Source organism: Phocoena sinus, chromosome 8 (genome assembly GCF_008692025.1).
Source record: "Phocoena sinus isolate mPhoSin1 chromosome 8, mPhoSin1.pri, whole genome shotgun sequence".
NCBI lineage: Eukaryota > Metazoa > Chordata > Mammalia > Artiodactyla > Phocoenidae > Phocoena > Phocoena sinus.
Window position 1 is genome coordinate 100,208,285 of NC_045770.1, and position 16,556 is coordinate 100,224,840.

Here is a 16,556-nt window from a genome sequence, read left to right on the forward strand (position 1 = left end):
AAACAGCCTCGCCGCAGCTAAGTGTCCTTCTCACCGCGCTAGGAATCTCTGCGAGGCTCTGAACTTGACACTTAGGGTCTGTCCCCGTGCAGCCCCCACGGCAGCAAGAAGCCCACCGCGGGGGCTTCCCTGGTGGCGCAGTGGTTGAGAGTCCGTCTGCCGATGCAGGGGACGCGGGTTCGTGCCCGGCCTGGGAGGATCCCACGTGCCGCGGAGCGGCTGGGCCCGTGAGCCATGGCCGCTGAGCCTGCGCGTCCAGAGCCTGTGCTCCGCGGCGGGAGAGGCCACGGCGGTGAGAGGCCCGCGTACCGCAAAAAAAAAATAAAAAAGAAGTAGCCCGCTGCGATCTGGCAGAGGACGCCCAGTGATTTCATGTGGCGGGTGCAGGACAGGGAGGAAGGGGTGGGGAGGGCCTGGGGAGAGAGAGGCGAGAGCAGCAGGGGTGGCACGCCCTGAGTGACCAGCTAGAGCAGCTCTCCGCCGAGCTGCTTAGAAGGTGCTGCTTCCTCTCTTCGGCCCCTGGTACCCCCGACCACCACTCTGGGACCAACGCAAAGCACCAACTTGATTGTGCCCCCTCCCCCAGCCCTGAGATTTTCAGCTTCTTCCTACAAAGCCCAGGGGTCTCCTAGCTCTCCCTGGTGTCCCGCGTTCTCAGTCCCTGATACGCTTGCAAGGCAAGGTCAGAGTTCAGGAGGCGGCCAAGGGCAGTAACCCTCTGACCGGAGTCCAGGGGGATTCGCAGCACAGATCACCCAAGCTTTTCTCAGGACCGTGGCCTCCTGAAGCCTGACGATTTCTGGTCCCACAGTGGCGTCTCAGAGGATCCCCTGCAGCCAGATCACAGCAGGTGCAAGGGTTGTCCCCCCCCCCAGGCTGAGTGACCCGCTGAACTACCCGCCTGCAGTCTCCTCCACTTGTTTAAACTTGGGGGTTGAAGGGCTGCTGAGAGGATGCACATCAAAGGTTAATACAAGGTGCAGCCCCGCTGAGCATTCAACGCTGGAGATTCTCAGCATCTCTGGGCATCATCCACAGGCAGCCTGCCCTCGTCACCTTGCTGGGAAGGAAACAGAAGGGCTGACTCAGGGGTCCATTAGAAACCTGGTCTCCTGACTCCCCTGAAGCTGCCCTTCCTGCTGAAAGAACAGGACGCCCTCCCAGGCCTCACGATGAGCAGCTGAGCTCAGCGGGAGCTGGAGAGGGAGGCAGGCTGGGTAAGGCAGAAAACCGCTTGGCTCCACAGCCAGTTTAGCAGCCTGCCGCCCCTCCATCTGGCCTTTAGAAACTGGATGCGAAGATTCGAACCCAAGCTGGGGGTCCTTCGTGGACAAGCTGACAGTCCGGTCAGCCCAGCAGGTGGCAAGAATGGGGCCCTGTCTGTGCTCCGCTGAGGCTCTCATGCCCGCTAGTGGGGCTCTGTGGCCTCGCACCGCCCAAGCTCTCCACCCAGGACGGGGCAAATGTGCAGGCTCCAGTGCGAAAATGCCTCAGATGGAAAAAAAAAAACGGGGCAAAAGTGGAAAGGGAAATGCTGTAAGAGCCACGCCCCGGGGGTGAAGGGGCAGGGGAGGGCAGCAGCTCCAGAAACAATATTCAGAAAGATGGGGCTTTGTGAACATGAACCAAAGAGGCCCGAAGGCTACAGAAGAAATCGCAAAACAAAGAACGCTGCCCACCATCCAGTTCTACAAGGATTAAGTCATTAGCCAGTGCAGTCGCTGACCGACAGTGCACCCTGAAATGCAGTCGGGATGAAAAAACAAAAAGGCACTTGTGCTTTGGAAAAACAAGCCCCTGAGATAGAGATACCTCCGGAAAAAACTTTAATGCACCCAGACTCTTGCACCTTCCCACGCATACACAGAAAAGCACTAAAATCATCACCTGAGATGTCTGATCCTCGCGACTAGCAGGGTCATTTTTAACCAAGGTGCGTGCCTGACTGCATATTCTCTCTAGCCAAAATTGTATCTATGCTGGCTTCTCAGAGCTACCGAGTGGCTGTTTCCTGGGCAATAGTCCATATATAGTAAGGTCCCTCAATAAAACTGAAACCCACAGCTCTTGCACTGTGTGTTTTTCTTTCAGTTGACAGTTTTGGTGACCACAGAGGGACCCAGAGCAGACTTCTCTCCACCTGAACTCTCCAATCACCTGGAGCCCTGGTACCAACGGAGGCCCCTCGTGCCTTCTGCCTCCTCAGTGAGTCCAGACGACTGGGTGAGTCTCTCCTGAGTCTCAGAGCTCCCATCTTGGTTGGCGATCCTGAGTTCCATTCGGTAGTAGATAAAAAAGGTACCTGACTTCTCAGTTGAAAGATACAGAGAAAGCGCTCGGTTGAAAGACACTCAGAATAACTATCCGGTTGAAAGACACCGGGAAGGCTCTGACTGGGTGATTAGGTAGGAGGCCAGCCCGACGTCTTTCATCAAATTGGCAATTTGACAGGGTTTGTCAGGACAAAAGCGAAGATACCAGATGAGAGCTTTCGGCTCCAAAAACGGACAAGGCTCTTACCGGCCAGTTACGACTTTCTCAGGCAACTCAGAAATTTACGGAAGCGATGAAAGCGAATCCTCATACCGTGCAGCAATCCCATAGGGAAACCCACGCATTAATTTTAAAAACTAGCTCATCCAGGGACCCACACATCCAGGGCTCTCTCTGTGTGCCCAGAGTGGTTTGAGACTGCCAGAGGGAGACACGGGGACACGTAGAAGAGCTGAAACGACTCTAGGGTGACACCTAGAGGTGCCTGATTGCACCTATTCCTTAGCCGAAATCGTGTCTATACTGGCTTCTCCCCCTAACTCCTTGGAGCAGTTTCTCAGAGCTACTGAGAGGTTGTTCCCCAGGCGGTAGTCTGCAGTAAGGTCTCCAAATAAAACTGAAATCCACGAGTCTTACGTTGTGCATTTTTCTTTCAGTCGACAAAATCAATGCCCCCCGCTGGCAGCCACGTCTTCACTTCCCAAGTTCACCGGAACCACAACACCTTTAACTCATCGAAGTTTATTATGGCAACTAATTATATGACACAAGCACACCAGCGATCGCCCATCCAGTTCAGAAGCACTCGAACCAACAGAGTCCCTTAGTGATCTCTCTGTACAAATAACTTATGAGAAGCAAGCACAGCTGGTCAGGGACCGACAGGGCTAATCGAGCATCTCGTCGCACGCACCCACTGATGGCACGCAGGCCGGGGAGGGGGGCAGGCACCAGAAGGTCGAGTTTCCTCGTTGGCCCCCAGCACCCCAGGCCCACCAGATGCTGGGTACTTTAGTGGACAATTCAAGGCACATATGACTTCCTAACAGATAGCAGCTCCAGAGTCTGCCCTTGAGACCCGGTTCACATCTGCAGCAACCAAGGTAATGCTTTGCTCATCACACCCCCCTTTGGTCTATTGTCATTTTTATTACCGAATGTGCTGAAAATCCCCAACGTGCTGGGGGCTGCATGTGGCTCAGAGTCACAATCCCTGCCCTGTACGTTCTGAAGACGAGGGAGATGCAAAGAAATGACTCTGATGCAGTGATGGAGTTTTACAAAGCACCACGTGGGAAGAAACTGTTAGGGTATCTTTTGATGTCTCTCTCAGGAGGGCTTTTGGGGCTGGGGAAGAGTTACATCAGGCAGCCAAAGGAAGGGGATGAAGTGAGGGCTGCTGTGAGCGAGACTCAAGGCACTAAGGGAGCAGACGGACGGGGTGGGCCTCAGAAGTCAACCGGAAGCAGGGGACGCCAGACAAGAGAGGTGGCCGGGGAGGTGACTCGGCTCTCCACTCCTAAATGAGCTCCCGAAGTGGCCGCAGTCTCCTGGGCCTCCTCCAGCCAGACGGTCCGAGGCAGCCCCCAGATCCTCCAACCAGGGCGAGCAAGGGCTGGGGTCCGCCTCCACGATCTCCGGCCCGCTCACTGCACTGGCTCGGCTGCTGTCGTTCAAACCAGCACACAGGACAGGCTCAACTGACATCAGCCTGTCGGAGTTCAATTATGGTTTTGCGTGACTTAAAAATCATTAAGTGTTTTTCCTAACTCTGTTCTCTCTCCCTGATCCAACCCTGCCATGGTGCGTGGGGCAGGCCATCCTTGAATGGACCCAAGACGCTCAGAGAGCTGCATCCCTTAGTGTGGGTACCTCGGTCGAACGTGCCAAATCCCAGAGGAGAGGGAGCGGGTGAGCAGCCCACAGAGAGGACCGAACGCCCTGCCTGGTGAGAACCAGGAAAGCCAAAGGCAGTCACCGAAAGCAGGCGCACCCTTCCCCCAGGAGGCCAGCAAGCACTGGGGCCGTCCGGCACAGCCAAGCCAGTCACACTGCCCGGGGCCTTGCCAGGCCTGTGTGCTCCCAGCCAGGTCCCTCCAGGCCCCCACGCATGACACAAGTCCACGGGGAGCCAACTCCACTTCCAGTTGACCCTCGAATCTCGGCGGGGGCGGGGGTGGGGGGGGCAAAGGTTGTGGTACAGGTGGAAGTAGGGAAGGGCCAAGGGCCAGGACCGCGCCTAATACCCAGGCCAGGCAGGACCCTGAGGCAGTGGAAACCCATAGGGAGGGGCAGGCCCAGGGGGATAGGGCGACTGAAGGGGGCCTGAGGGCTGGGGCTGCGTGGGGTACGGAGGTTTTCCTCCTGTTGAGAGGTAGGGGGGCTGTTGAGGATAACCAGGACCGGGGACCCGGCCCCCCGCCATGGGGTACCCAGGGCCGGAGGCACAAGTGGGGGCCACAGGATAGGCCGGCCGGGGTGGCGTGCTCCTCTGTGGGGACCAGGAGTAGCCCGCGGCAGCCCTGGGTCCTGGCTGGGCTGACGGGTACGGGGGACCCAAAGGACCGCTGTAGGCAAAAGAGGGCTGGGACACCACAGGGAACGGGGCCGGCGGGAGCGCCCCTTGGGCGGTGGGGCCCACGGGCAAGCCTGGAGAGGGGCCGTAGGGCAACGGGTAGGGAGGGGCCTCCGGAGCCTGCTGATCTTCGGCGACAGGGGGCGTCGCCTGGGGGCCCGGGAGAGATGGGGGAGGCGGGCGGGGAGGAGGGGCGTCCCCAGCCAGCTCCAGGGAGGCCCTGGGCTTCCTCATCACATCCTGGAGCTTCTCCACGCGAACCCGGCGCAGATGGGACAGCATCCTCAGGGAGGAGAAGTCCTCCAGAAACGTGTCCAAGGGCACCTCGCCCTCCAGGAACTTCTCAGCCATGGCCTGGAAGACATAAGCTCCAGTGGCAACAGGGGTCTGCCGGGATCGAGGCCACCTGAATACCCCCGGGTCAGAGGTCAGCTGCGGCCCTCCCACCCCAGCCAGGCTCAGGAGCCGCCTGTCTTCTCTGGCCCACCCCCCGCTTTGGGAATTTCTCTCTATGGCCCTTCTCACTGCTGATATATTATACAAGCGTGTGTTTATTTATTCTGTCTCCCTCACCAGGACATCAGCCCCCAGCGGGCGGGGACCACCTGTCATGGACACCGCCGTCCCCACCCCGGCATCGTGCCAGGCTCACAGCAGCTGCTACACGGTGTGTCAACTGGCCACATGGACACTGGCCCCCTGGTCACTAGCACAGCCCAGCCCAGCCCAGGGGCTGTGGGACCTGGGAGCATCTTCCACCCAGAGCATGGACATGTGGAGAGAGCCAGTCTGCCCACAGAGAGTGAAGAGAGGCCCAGAGGGAAGCAGAAGAGAGAGACCCGGCAGCCCCAGGAGTGGGGAGGGGCTGGGGGCCTGGCTTCAGCCCTGGAGGGCTCCTACTGCACTGCCCTCCCACCCAGGCCTGCCAGCTGCCCCGCAGCTGTGCTGTCTGTCGCCCATTTCTGCTTCAGCCAGTGATGTTGGGTTCCTGTTCTCTGCACCCCAAAGGGCCTCCACTGGGACTCCGGTGGAGGTGCCATTCACCGCTGCCGTGACTAAAGCCCTGGCCCCACGCCCTGCGGACACTGGTGCTCAGGACCAGGGCTCCTGCTGCAGGGGCAACTGTTCAAGGAAGAGGGGGTGTCAACAGCCATCTCACCTCAGACTCTTCTTCAATCTTCATGCTTTCTACCTGCAGAAGGTCCAGCAAGGCCCCTAGCTGCAGTGCTGAAGAAAATTTCTCTGCAAGGAAGGGCAGAAAGGTTGACATTTCAAAAGTGCCTCTGGATTCCGTGGTGGCGGCCAAGGTTTCTGCAAGGCTCTCTGAGGGTCCTGTGTGCTGGGGGCCCAGCCAACGCCCTGGGGTCCGCGGCAGAGCCCCTTTTGGTCGGTTCCCTTCCTGAGCAGAAAGGAGCTCAGCTGAGCCCCTCCACGCCAGCCCAGGAAGCAAGAGACCTCAGGCTTTGGAGCCTCCCCCCCCAACCCCCCAATCCTGTTCTTCCTCTCAGGGAGTTACTTCATCTGCCTGAGCGTGAAGTCCCCCACCTTCAGGACCAAGACAGCCCCTCACCTTCACAGACAGCAGGTTGGAACACAGAGAGCCCGGACCAGCTCCACAAATCACCAGAGCGGGGCTGGCTGAGTGGCCAGCAGCAGCCCCGGACACATGCTCTCTGGATTCAAATCCCAACTCCGCCTCTACGTAGCTGTGGAGCCCTAGCCACGTTCCTGCATCTCCGAGCCTCACTCCTCTCATCTATGACATGAGAATGACGACAGTACCTACCCTTAGATGGCTGTTAAAGCACTGAGCCAGGGCTGGGGACATGGTGACCCACAGTAACTGCTGGCCCCTTCCTGTCCTGGGGAGGGAGATGGAATCTGCCCTTCCACGTGACTCCAGCAGCTCCCCCAGCCCCACCAGGAATGGGGACCCTGAGTGGACAGAGGCGCCCCCAGCGAACACTCCCGGGGCCGGTCGCTCACCCAGCTTTGCCTTCTGCTCCTGGCACCGCTCCACCAGCTTCCGGAGCTCCTGGTACTTGTCCGAGAGGTTCGAGCGGCTGATCTCCAGGGGACCCTGGAACTCCAGGTTCTGCTCGGCCAGGCTCCGGTTGGTGGCCAGTGCCATTTCCCGCTCCAGCTGCAGGTCCTGGACCTACAGAGCAGGACACTTAACCATGAGACCCGCCACACCACCACTCAGCTCGCAGGGGGCTGGACCTGGGGTTTCCAGGACCCGTCACTCACCATGGCGGGGCCGGGCAACACTCAGCCCCCAGCTAGAGTCAGACGGACCCAGGCTCCAACTCTAAGCAAAGCACTCCAAACCAGACACCTCACCGAATCCTTAACCCCACAGCCTACATGGTGGATGCATGCGAAGGGCCACGAGACGAGTGGGAGGAGACCCCCCCCCCCACCCCCGTAGGCTGTGCAGAGCTCCAGGGAGGGGGGCAGAGAAAGTCAGAGCCTTCCTAGGAGGGAAGGGACCAAGTCCCAACCACCTGCCCCCGGGATTCAGAGTCAAAAGACCTCCTCTGAGGTGCACTGATGTGGCCCAGACCTGACCACAGGCCAGACACGCAACGAAGCCCCCAAATAAAGTTAGTGTGAGGAGTGAGAACGCCAGGGCCAGCCCGTGACACCGACTCCAGAGGGACCTGTCCCTGCCTCCTCCACTGGTGTGTCCTACAGAGAAGCTGCTCAGATGAGCTAACACAGAGGCCCCCAAGAACCGCAGGGGAGTCCCCAGGACCAGCTGAGGACTCCCACCAGCACAGGCAACCCACGGCGCCCGAGGCTCTGATGCCAACCTTTGCACCTGGATGTGCCCCACTGAAAGCACACCCCCAAGCTGAGTAGCACTCTCCCCTCGTCCAGGTCCTTTATTGTCACCAGCCGGCGAGGCGGCAGCCTCGGGAACCCTTCCCAGACCTGCTCTCACCTGAAGCCCTGTCTATTTGTCAGGGAGTCCTCTTTACTGACAGGAGGGCAGAGAGTCAGACCCACACCCCTGAGGGAATGGGGACGCCAGCAGCACCAGTGGCACCAGCACCCACAGCAGGGCTCAGGGCACAGCTTGGCAAGACCAGCTTCCACGCGGGAGCCACTGGGCAGCTTCTCCACCACGGTCGGCACATGGCGAGCCAAGCCTGACTGGCTTGTCCCCAGTCAGATGCAGGAAGGCCATGGGCGTCCTGGAGGAGGGGGCTTCCGGGGGCTGCCATCCTGCCGGTCCCCAGCCACAGGGCCTCGAGCGCTGCGCTCTGTGGTGGGCCTGGAGCCTTCTCCCCCGCTCCAGACTGGAAAGAGAGACGCCACGGCTACCAGAAGTCATGGGGCCTGGCCACGGCCGCTCAGGTCTGCCCCCACTCCTGGGTTGTCTGCCTTGCTGTCACCAATACCCTCTGGAACCACTGAGCAAGCACCCTGACTCAGGGACGCCCGCACTGCGGAGTTCCAGTCTCACTTTCATCAGCCGGGAGAGCTTTTCTTTTCTTATGTGTCTGACACAGAGCGGGGGGCCTGAAGCCCTCTGCTCAGCTGCCCCTGACGGGGCCCCAGATCCTCAGTGGACATGTCCTCTGTATACCTCCACTGCCTTTTCCCTGGATCTTAACCAGTAAATCTATGCAGTGTCATCTTCCCCTAAACCTGGTCCTACCCGTTTCTGCCCCCTTTCCCCAGAGCCTCCCCCAAATCTTTCTCCATTAGGGGTTCACTAGGAAGCCCCTGATCAGTCAATAAGACAGTTCAAGCACCCCACCAGAAGACCCCGATATTCACACTCTTCCACATGGAGAGAGGTCCCCTACTCTTTTCTCTGAGCAAAGTCCACACCCCAAACTCAAAGAGCTCCCATCTCCCCTCACAATCCCATGGTGACTCAATTACCATCTTATAGCCCGTGCTAGGAACCTAGCCCAAGGGGTTTTGAAAGTCTAGGGAGCTTGCCCTCCTTCATTTTTCCCTTGTCATCAGCAAAAATGGAAACACATTCCAAAGGCCAACCAACGAGCTTGGCATTATTTGTGTCCGTGTCTCCCACGCATCGGGGGCGGAGGCGGCAGCGTGCAGAGCCACGGACAGGCTGGATCGTAGGCACGTCCAGCTCTGCGGCCACATCTGGTCACCTGACCTTTCTGACCTCGCAGGGGAGTCACGGGGTCAAGGCGCCGGAAAGGGCAGGGAGAGCCCTTTATAAAGTGTAAAGCTCTGCACGTTCAGAAGGGTTGTTTTATTCCCGTGAGGACCACGATTAGGAACTGAGATGGTTCGGTGTCTGTTATGATAGGGAAGGGATTAAACAGGAGATGAGACTAATCCCAGGCCCAGAACGGCTCCTCCTGCAGACGCAGGGCCAGGCCAGGCGGTTACAAAACGGTACCAGTGCTTTTAGAAACCACCTCCAAATCCAGGCTGGAGCAACAGTGTGGGGGCTCCTGAGGCATGCGGGTCCCGGAAGGCACCAGGCGCCAGACCTGGCGCGGGGGCCCTGGACTTCCTGGCACTGCACCCCCGGAACTCCCAGAGGGCCCAGGAACTAGACTGAGACCTCAGGGGCTCCTCTGCCTGGCCAGGGTGAAGGCCACAGAACAGGCAGATAAACTCAGCCCAAACCCCCAACAAGCCAGTGTCCTTAAGAAGGGCCTCAGGGCTGGGACGAATTGGGAGACTGGGACTGACGTATACACACCACTATGTATAAAATAGATAACTAGGGGCTTTCCTGGTGGCGCAGTGGTTGAGAGTCCGCCTGCCGATGCAGGGGACACGGGTTTGTGCCCCGGTCCGGGAGGATCCCACATGCCGTGGAGCGGCTGGGCCCGTGAGCCATGGCCGCTGAGCCTGCACGTCCGGAGCCTGTGCTCCGCAACGGGAGAGGCCGCAACAGTGAGAGGCCCGCATACCGCAAAAAAAAAAAAAAAAAAAGATAACTAATGAGAACCTACTGTATATCACAGGGAATTCTACTCAATGCTTTGTGGTGACCTAAACAGGAAGGAAATCCAAAAAAGATGGGATATATGTCTATGTATAGCTGATTCACTTTGCTGTATAGCAGAAACTAACACAACATTGTAAAGCATTGTAAAAACTATACTCCAATAAAAATTAATAAAATTAAATTAAAAGAGAAGGGCCTCAGTCCCATCTGCTATCCTTGGCCCCATGACAGCCCTCCTCTACCTCAGGGAAGTCTTGGGCCAGCCGCTCGATGGCCGCCGGGTCATTCTGCATCTCCTCCAGCTCCTCCAGGGTCTTGTCTTTCAGGGTCTCCATCTTTCCCTGGGAGCACAGAACGACACTGAAGTGAGGAACGGACTGCTCAGGGGCAAGGGACCCCCAAGCTCATATTCATCGTCTGTCAAAGGACCAACTGGAGTTTCCCAACGATGCCTCCAGTCCACGGGGAGGACCAAGGAGGGTCAGAGTCCAGCCCCCCAACCACCCCCGTCCCCAGGGAGACCGAGAAGCTGCTTCTCCACCCAGACCATGAACAGCAGGCTACATGGAGGCACTGGGCAGTCAGAGGCAAAACCATGATTCCTGGCAGTGCCAGATGAAGCTCCCCAAGGAGCAGACAGGAGAGGCAGGAGGAGGGAGGCTGACAGCCAGGGACAGAGACTAAACTTGGCCCAAGGCCGCCTGTGAGCCCTGATGCCAGCACACACTCTGGGAGGTGTCCATTTCTGCCTGAATCCTAAATACACCACCCTCCACGTGGGGGCTTTGCTGGCTTTAACATCACAGGCTCAGGAGCCTCCCTGCCGGTTATGTTTAGCACCAACCACCTTGGGTTCCCCTCAAGCATTCTCTGCAACAGCCATCCACTCCACGTGCCACAAAAACAGACTCTCAGGACTTCCCTGGTGGCGCAGTGGTTAAGAATCCGCCTGCCAACGCAGGGGACACGGGTTCGAACCCTGGTCCGGGAAGATCCCACATGCCGCGGAGCAACTAAGCCCGCACGCCACAACTACTGAGCCTGGACACCTAGAGCCCGTGCTCCGCGACAAGAGAAGCCACGGCAATGAGAAGCCCGTGCACCGCAACAAAGAGTAGCCCCCGCTCGCCACAACTAGAGAAAGGCCCGCGCGCAGCAATGAAGACCCGATGCAGCCAAAAATAAATAAATAAATTTATTTTTAAAAAACCAGACTGTCACATGCGTGCCCTTGTCAGAGAAGGACAAAAAAATCACCACCAAGTTGGCCCTACAGCCACCAGAAGGAAATGAAATCGACCGACCTGAATGGGACGCCTGCTTTGACAGAAGACCTGGTTTCAGCGGTCCTCTCCCTGTCGCTCTGCCCAGAGGAACATCAACTGATGTCTGTGTGACACAGGGGTCACAAGCAGGCCCCAGGATGGAGCCCCAGCGAGAAGAGGAAGCACCAGGACTCACTTCCCTTCTGCTGACAGGATCCTCCCCTTTCATCTGTTTTTATCTTTTCTAGATGTGCGCCTTATAGTCCTCATTTCTCATCACAGAGGCTCTGTCAATCTTCCGAAGATGCCAACACTACAGAAACCCAGAGTCCCCACCCCTGGCGCCAGGGCTCAGCGGGAGTGACGACTGGGCCGAGGGGCCACCATGGAATCGAGGCCCAGGGTTATGACTGTGCAGCCAGAGGTGAGCTCCAGGCCTGCTTCCTCGTCTGGACTAGTAAGGGAAGGCATCTCCCAGGGTGGCAGAAAGATAAAGGAGAAACCAATAAACAGAGACCACACGACCCCATTTGTCAGGAAGGTCCAGGTTTACCCCTCATGTCCCGGTGTAGCTATAAAAGGTGCCCCTTTTCACGCTCAAAAGTGTCCCAGGACTTCCCTGGTGGTCCAGTGGTTAAGACTCCTCGCTTCCACTGCTGGGGGTGTGAGTTCAATCTCTGGTTGGGGAACTAAGATCCCACCTACCACACAGCATGGCCAAAAAATAAAAAGTGTCGTGGTTTAGACAACAAATTCCATGGTCACCCTACTGATAAAGAGCTACCCAAACAGGGCCACCCCCACTTTCTGTTACCTACTGAGGGCTGAATGTCGCCCCCCAACCTCCAAGACAAGGAATGCCAGGCTTCGATGGGCACCTAAACCTGGGGGGACACTCGCTGAGAATGCAGGCGCCCCGGCCCCACCCTCAGAGCCCTGTGTCGTAGGCCAGAGTCGGGCCCAGAAATCCAGAAGCTCTCCCAGAGATGCTGATGCAGCTGATCCGGGGCCAGATTCTGAGAAAGACGACAGCTCGTTGCTCGTCATGTGAAACGGAGGCCACTGGTTATGGAGCATCGGCAGCGTGAGTTTTACACGCGCTGTCTCTCCTGCTTCTGCGAGGGGGCAGCACCGTCCCACTGGCAGGTGGGGATCAGAAAGGTTACAAATGGCAGAGTCAAAATTCTGCACTCCGTCTACACCTCACTCTGCTGCTCCCAAAACCCTTGGGCTAAAGGTTGGGTCAGAGGCACAGCAGACCGCAGGGGCCTGGGGAAGGAGCAGAAATGGGGAGGCCCACCCTATTAACACTGCAAACCCAGCGAGTCCACCACGAGTTGGACACGCAGGAGGAACGGAGAAACATCCTGAAGATCTGGAACATCAGGGGCCTGGACTCGATCAGACTCACCTCATCTGAGTCCTGGGCCCTGCCACTTGCCATTGTGGGGCCCTGCACAGTGGACCCACCCTGAGCCTCAGCCTCCTCATCTGTAAAATGGGCTCGTGCCACGGTCGACACAGGCAAAGCTCTGGCCAGCGTGAGGCCTAGCCTAGAACAATGCTGGCAAAAGGCTCCAACACCACAGAAGTCACTGATTTGTTACTGAGGCCTCTAACACAGCCCAAACTTGCTGGGCCTCAACGGCACCCATCCTGGCTCCACCCAGAGCGGGATCTGCCACAGAACAGTGTCTGCTCCTTCCCACAGTCAGGGCTGAGCACAGAGACACCCCTGGACTGAGGATGGAAGCTCCAGGGTGGGCAGCTGGCTGGCCGCACACAAACGGCACCGTCAACAGTGCCATCCGCGAGGGCCCCAGGAGGTCCAGACGTGCCCACCACACACCCAGTGGGAGAGCCCCACGTAGAGCCGCAGTTCCCCAGAACGGGCCCCAACTCTCCCCAACCATTTACCACATCCATGCTCGATGAGACCACCTTTAAGGCAGCGCGGCCTCAAGAGCCAATGGCACACCTTTTGGTCTCAGGACACCTGTCACTCCTAACATTACGGAGGACCCCAAAGAGTTTTCATTTCTGTGGATTTTAGCTATTACTATATGTATCGAAATTCAAAGTGAGAGATTTTTAAAACACAATATGAAAGCACACACACTAGCCATCAGAAGGATGTCGTGTCGTGAACCCTCTGAAAACTCCCCTTGTACTCATTTGAGAAAGAGAGTAAAAAGGAAAATAACGTCTTTGGTTGTGGAAACTGTTCTGACCTCATAGGTGGCCAGACAGGGTCTCAGAGATACCCCCCCAGGGGTCCCTGGAACACACTTTGAGAACCACTGGCCTGGCTGTTAGGGGAATGGACTCTGGGGCCAGACTGCCTGGATTTGAAGCCTGGTTCTGCCACTTTCTAGGTGTGTTATTTAATCTGTTTGTGCCTCAGTTTCTCCACCTGTGAAACGGCAGTACCTGGAACGCAGTGAGCACTACGTAGGTCTTTGCCATTACCAGGACCCTCAAACCCACGTTACACAGTGAGTCTCGCTATTATCCAACCTCACAGACGAGGCCCTGAGAGGTGCCCAAGGTCACCAGGCCAGGAATTGGCAGTGCCTTAACTAGTCCGGGAAGCTTCTCACCTTCCTTCCTTCCTTCCTTTCTTTCCAGTTTTATTGAGATATAATTGACACACAGCACTGTATAAGTTTAAGGTGTACAGCGTAATGATTTGACTTACATACATCGTGAAATGATGACCATCCATCACCTCCTACAGATATAAAATTTTAAAAATAGGAAAAAAATTTTTGTGTGTGATGAGAACTCTTAGAATTTTCTCTCAACAACTTTCATATATAACATACAGTGCTAATTATACTTATGTTGCCTCTATTATAAATTACATTTTTATAAGTAAAAATCTATAAAATTGTTATAAATTATATTTATCATGATCTATTTATCATCCCTAGTACTTACTTATCTTATAATGGGAAGTCTGTGCTTTGTGTCTGCCTTCATTCAATTCCCCCTCCCCACCCCCTGCCTCTAGTAACCACGAATCTCTTTTTCTATGAGTTTATTTGTATGTTTGTTTGTTTTTGAATATAACTGACCTACAACACTGTTAGTCCTATTACACAACATAGTAATTCATTTCCGTGCATTTCAAAAAGATCAACAGGTAAGTCTAGTTACACTCAGTCACCATACAAAGATATTACTTAGTTATTGACTATATTCCCCACACTGTACATCTGATACTCGTTGACTCATTTATTTTGCAACTGCAAGTCTGTACCTCTTAGTCTCCCCACCTATTTCTCTCCTCCCCGCAACACACCCCGCCTCTGGTAACCACCTGTTTGTTCTCCGTACCTGTGTCTCTGTTTCCGTTTTGCTGTGCCTGTTCATTTGTTTTTTAGATTCCACATATAAGTGAAATCATACAGTACTTGCCTTTCTCTGCCTGACTTATTTCACTCCGCATAATAATTTAACTAATTTAATTTTTAATGCAGTTTTCCTTTTTACTGAGCTACCTGTGTCCAGCTAGCTTAGCATCTGTCATCCTCTTGCCCCTTCCTCTCTGAGGGCACTCAGGCGGGTGTAGCCTCATCTGACAGAGGAAAAGCAGAGATCCCGGAGAGGAAGGGATTTGTCAACGAGTCCCCGCAGAGGCAGGATGAGAATCGGGGGCTCAATCCCCCTGCGCCGTTTCTACCAAGTCTCCGCCAGGACCCCACACTCACTACCCTTCAGGTGCCTACGGCCTGACATTGAGCGCCACCACAGTGTCCACACTGACCAGCAGAACGTGGGGGCTACAGTCTGGAGAGGACAGCCAAAGCTCTGCCACCTGCACAGGGAGATCCATACGACGAGCACACCCGCCATGTCAGGCTTCGAGCAGACCAGGCGAGCCGCGCTGCATGCCGGCCGTGGCAGGGAGAGGCCAAGGGGCTCTACGCTGGGCCTCTCAGCCCAGAAGGCCCAGGGAGCTCATCTGACTGCACAGGAGGTGCTGATGTAGGACCCACCCTGCAGCCCCCCTGAGGGGCCTGGCTTCCCAGACGGGCTTGCCCTCACAAGCCACTTCCCCCCCGCCCCCGCAAAAGGGAAATGTTTTGATTAAAGTCACCAAAAAAAATCTTTATAAAACTTTCAAGTATTTTACAACATCCTGAACTGTTGTACTAATGGGGCTGACCAAAGGGTAGTACTGATGCCTCTGTGTGTCCCGTGTGCACGTCCATCCTTCTTGAACTTGCAGTGCATGTGGGTGTCCGCAGGTGAGTCTGTGAAGACAAAGCTGCCAAGCCTTCCCCCTGGGCCTGAGAGTCCAAGGTCACACAAAGTCCCTGATGTTGCTGAAACCTGTGTGAGGCTGCTGCTTCCACAAGGACAGGAGCAGAGGCAAGGATGTAACTCATCAAAGTCTGGTAATAAGTCACTGTAGATATTTAGCAAGAAAGGAGGTTTTCCTGTGTTCAATAAAGAACAGTGGCCAATCAAGAAATAAATAAGCAAGGGAGCACCCCAGGTGATTCCAGGGTGTCCTGAAGCGTGTGACCCCCTGTACCACTACACACGGCCCCCTGAGATGCCTTCCCCTCCAACCACCGGCCCAAATGATAGCGTTCCTCTGCCAGCTGAAGCTCCACACCTGGCTCTGTTTGATGGCTTTAAACTTCTCGTGGTGGGACTTCCCTGGTGGTCCAGTGGTTAAGAATCGGTCTTGCAATGCAGGGGAGGACAGCTCGATCCCTGGTCCGGGAACTAAGATCCCACATGCTGCGGGGCAACTAAGCCCGTGCACCACAATGAAAGATCCCACGAGCCGCAACGAAGACCCGACACAGCCAAAAAATAAATAAATACATATTTTTTTAAAAAAAAAAGAAGGAAGAAAAGAAACGAACTGTCGCTTAGAAAAAAATAAACTCCTCGCGGCAAAAATCCCTGAAACATCTATCTACCTGGTGATCCGGACAACCATGTGTCTTTTAGACAGTGAGAACTCACCCCAAAAGGGCAAGGAATGAAGCCCACAGCTCCGCTAATTAGACCACCATCTCCCTGGATCAGGCTCCCTGGCCAGGGAAGAGGATTCCATTCTGCTGGTATGCGCCAAAGCCTTGAACCTGGCATTCCTCACCCTTCGGGGATGACTATCTCTGCCATTCCCTGATTGGGAAAGAGCGCTACTCTCAAATACAAAAAGAAGAAAGGCCATCTCAGCCCTGTGGTCATAAAAAGCCTCTCTCCTGTGTCAATTCCCTTTCATTGCAGACTTCAAAGCAGGCCATGCATGTTTGAAATGCCTCAAGAACTTCAGGTATGAAATACCTTCATTTCATGCAGGTCATTAGAATGAACTCTCGAGGTCAGCCTGCATATTCCGAAGTCCTCGATACTACTGGAAGCGGACCTCTTTCCATATAGCAAGTTTTCAGGTGAAATGTACTCAGCCATAGTGGGACGTGGGCTGTAGTGCTTTTCTTCTTATTCCACCTTTTCTGGTTTCTAA

At 55.8% G+C, this 16,556-nt stretch overlaps 1 protein-coding gene across 3 annotated transcripts in view; it reads right to left on the reverse strand.

Moving 5' to 3' along the window:
* Positions 1–1,809: 1,809 nt before the first annotated feature.
* Positions 1,810–16,556, reverse strand: part of VPS37C (VPS37C subunit of ESCRT-I) — a 29,843-nt gene continuing 15,096 nt past the window's right edge. For all 3 annotated transcript variants that reach the window (XM_032641397.1, XM_032641399.1, XM_032641398.1), the window contains 4 exons: positions 10,043–10,141; positions 6,836–7,007; positions 6,009–6,091; positions 1,810–5,203 (listed from right to left, as the gene is read on the reverse strand). In XM_032641397.1, the coding sequence (XP_032497288.1) occupies positions 4,514–5,203; positions 6,009–6,091; positions 6,836–7,007; positions 10,043–10,135 (1,038 nt within the window). In that variant the 5' untranslated portion in view covers positions 10,136–10,141 and the 3' untranslated portion in view covers positions 1,810–4,513. The remainder of the gene's footprint in view (positions 5,204–6,008; positions 6,092–6,835; positions 7,008–10,042; positions 10,142–16,556) is intronic.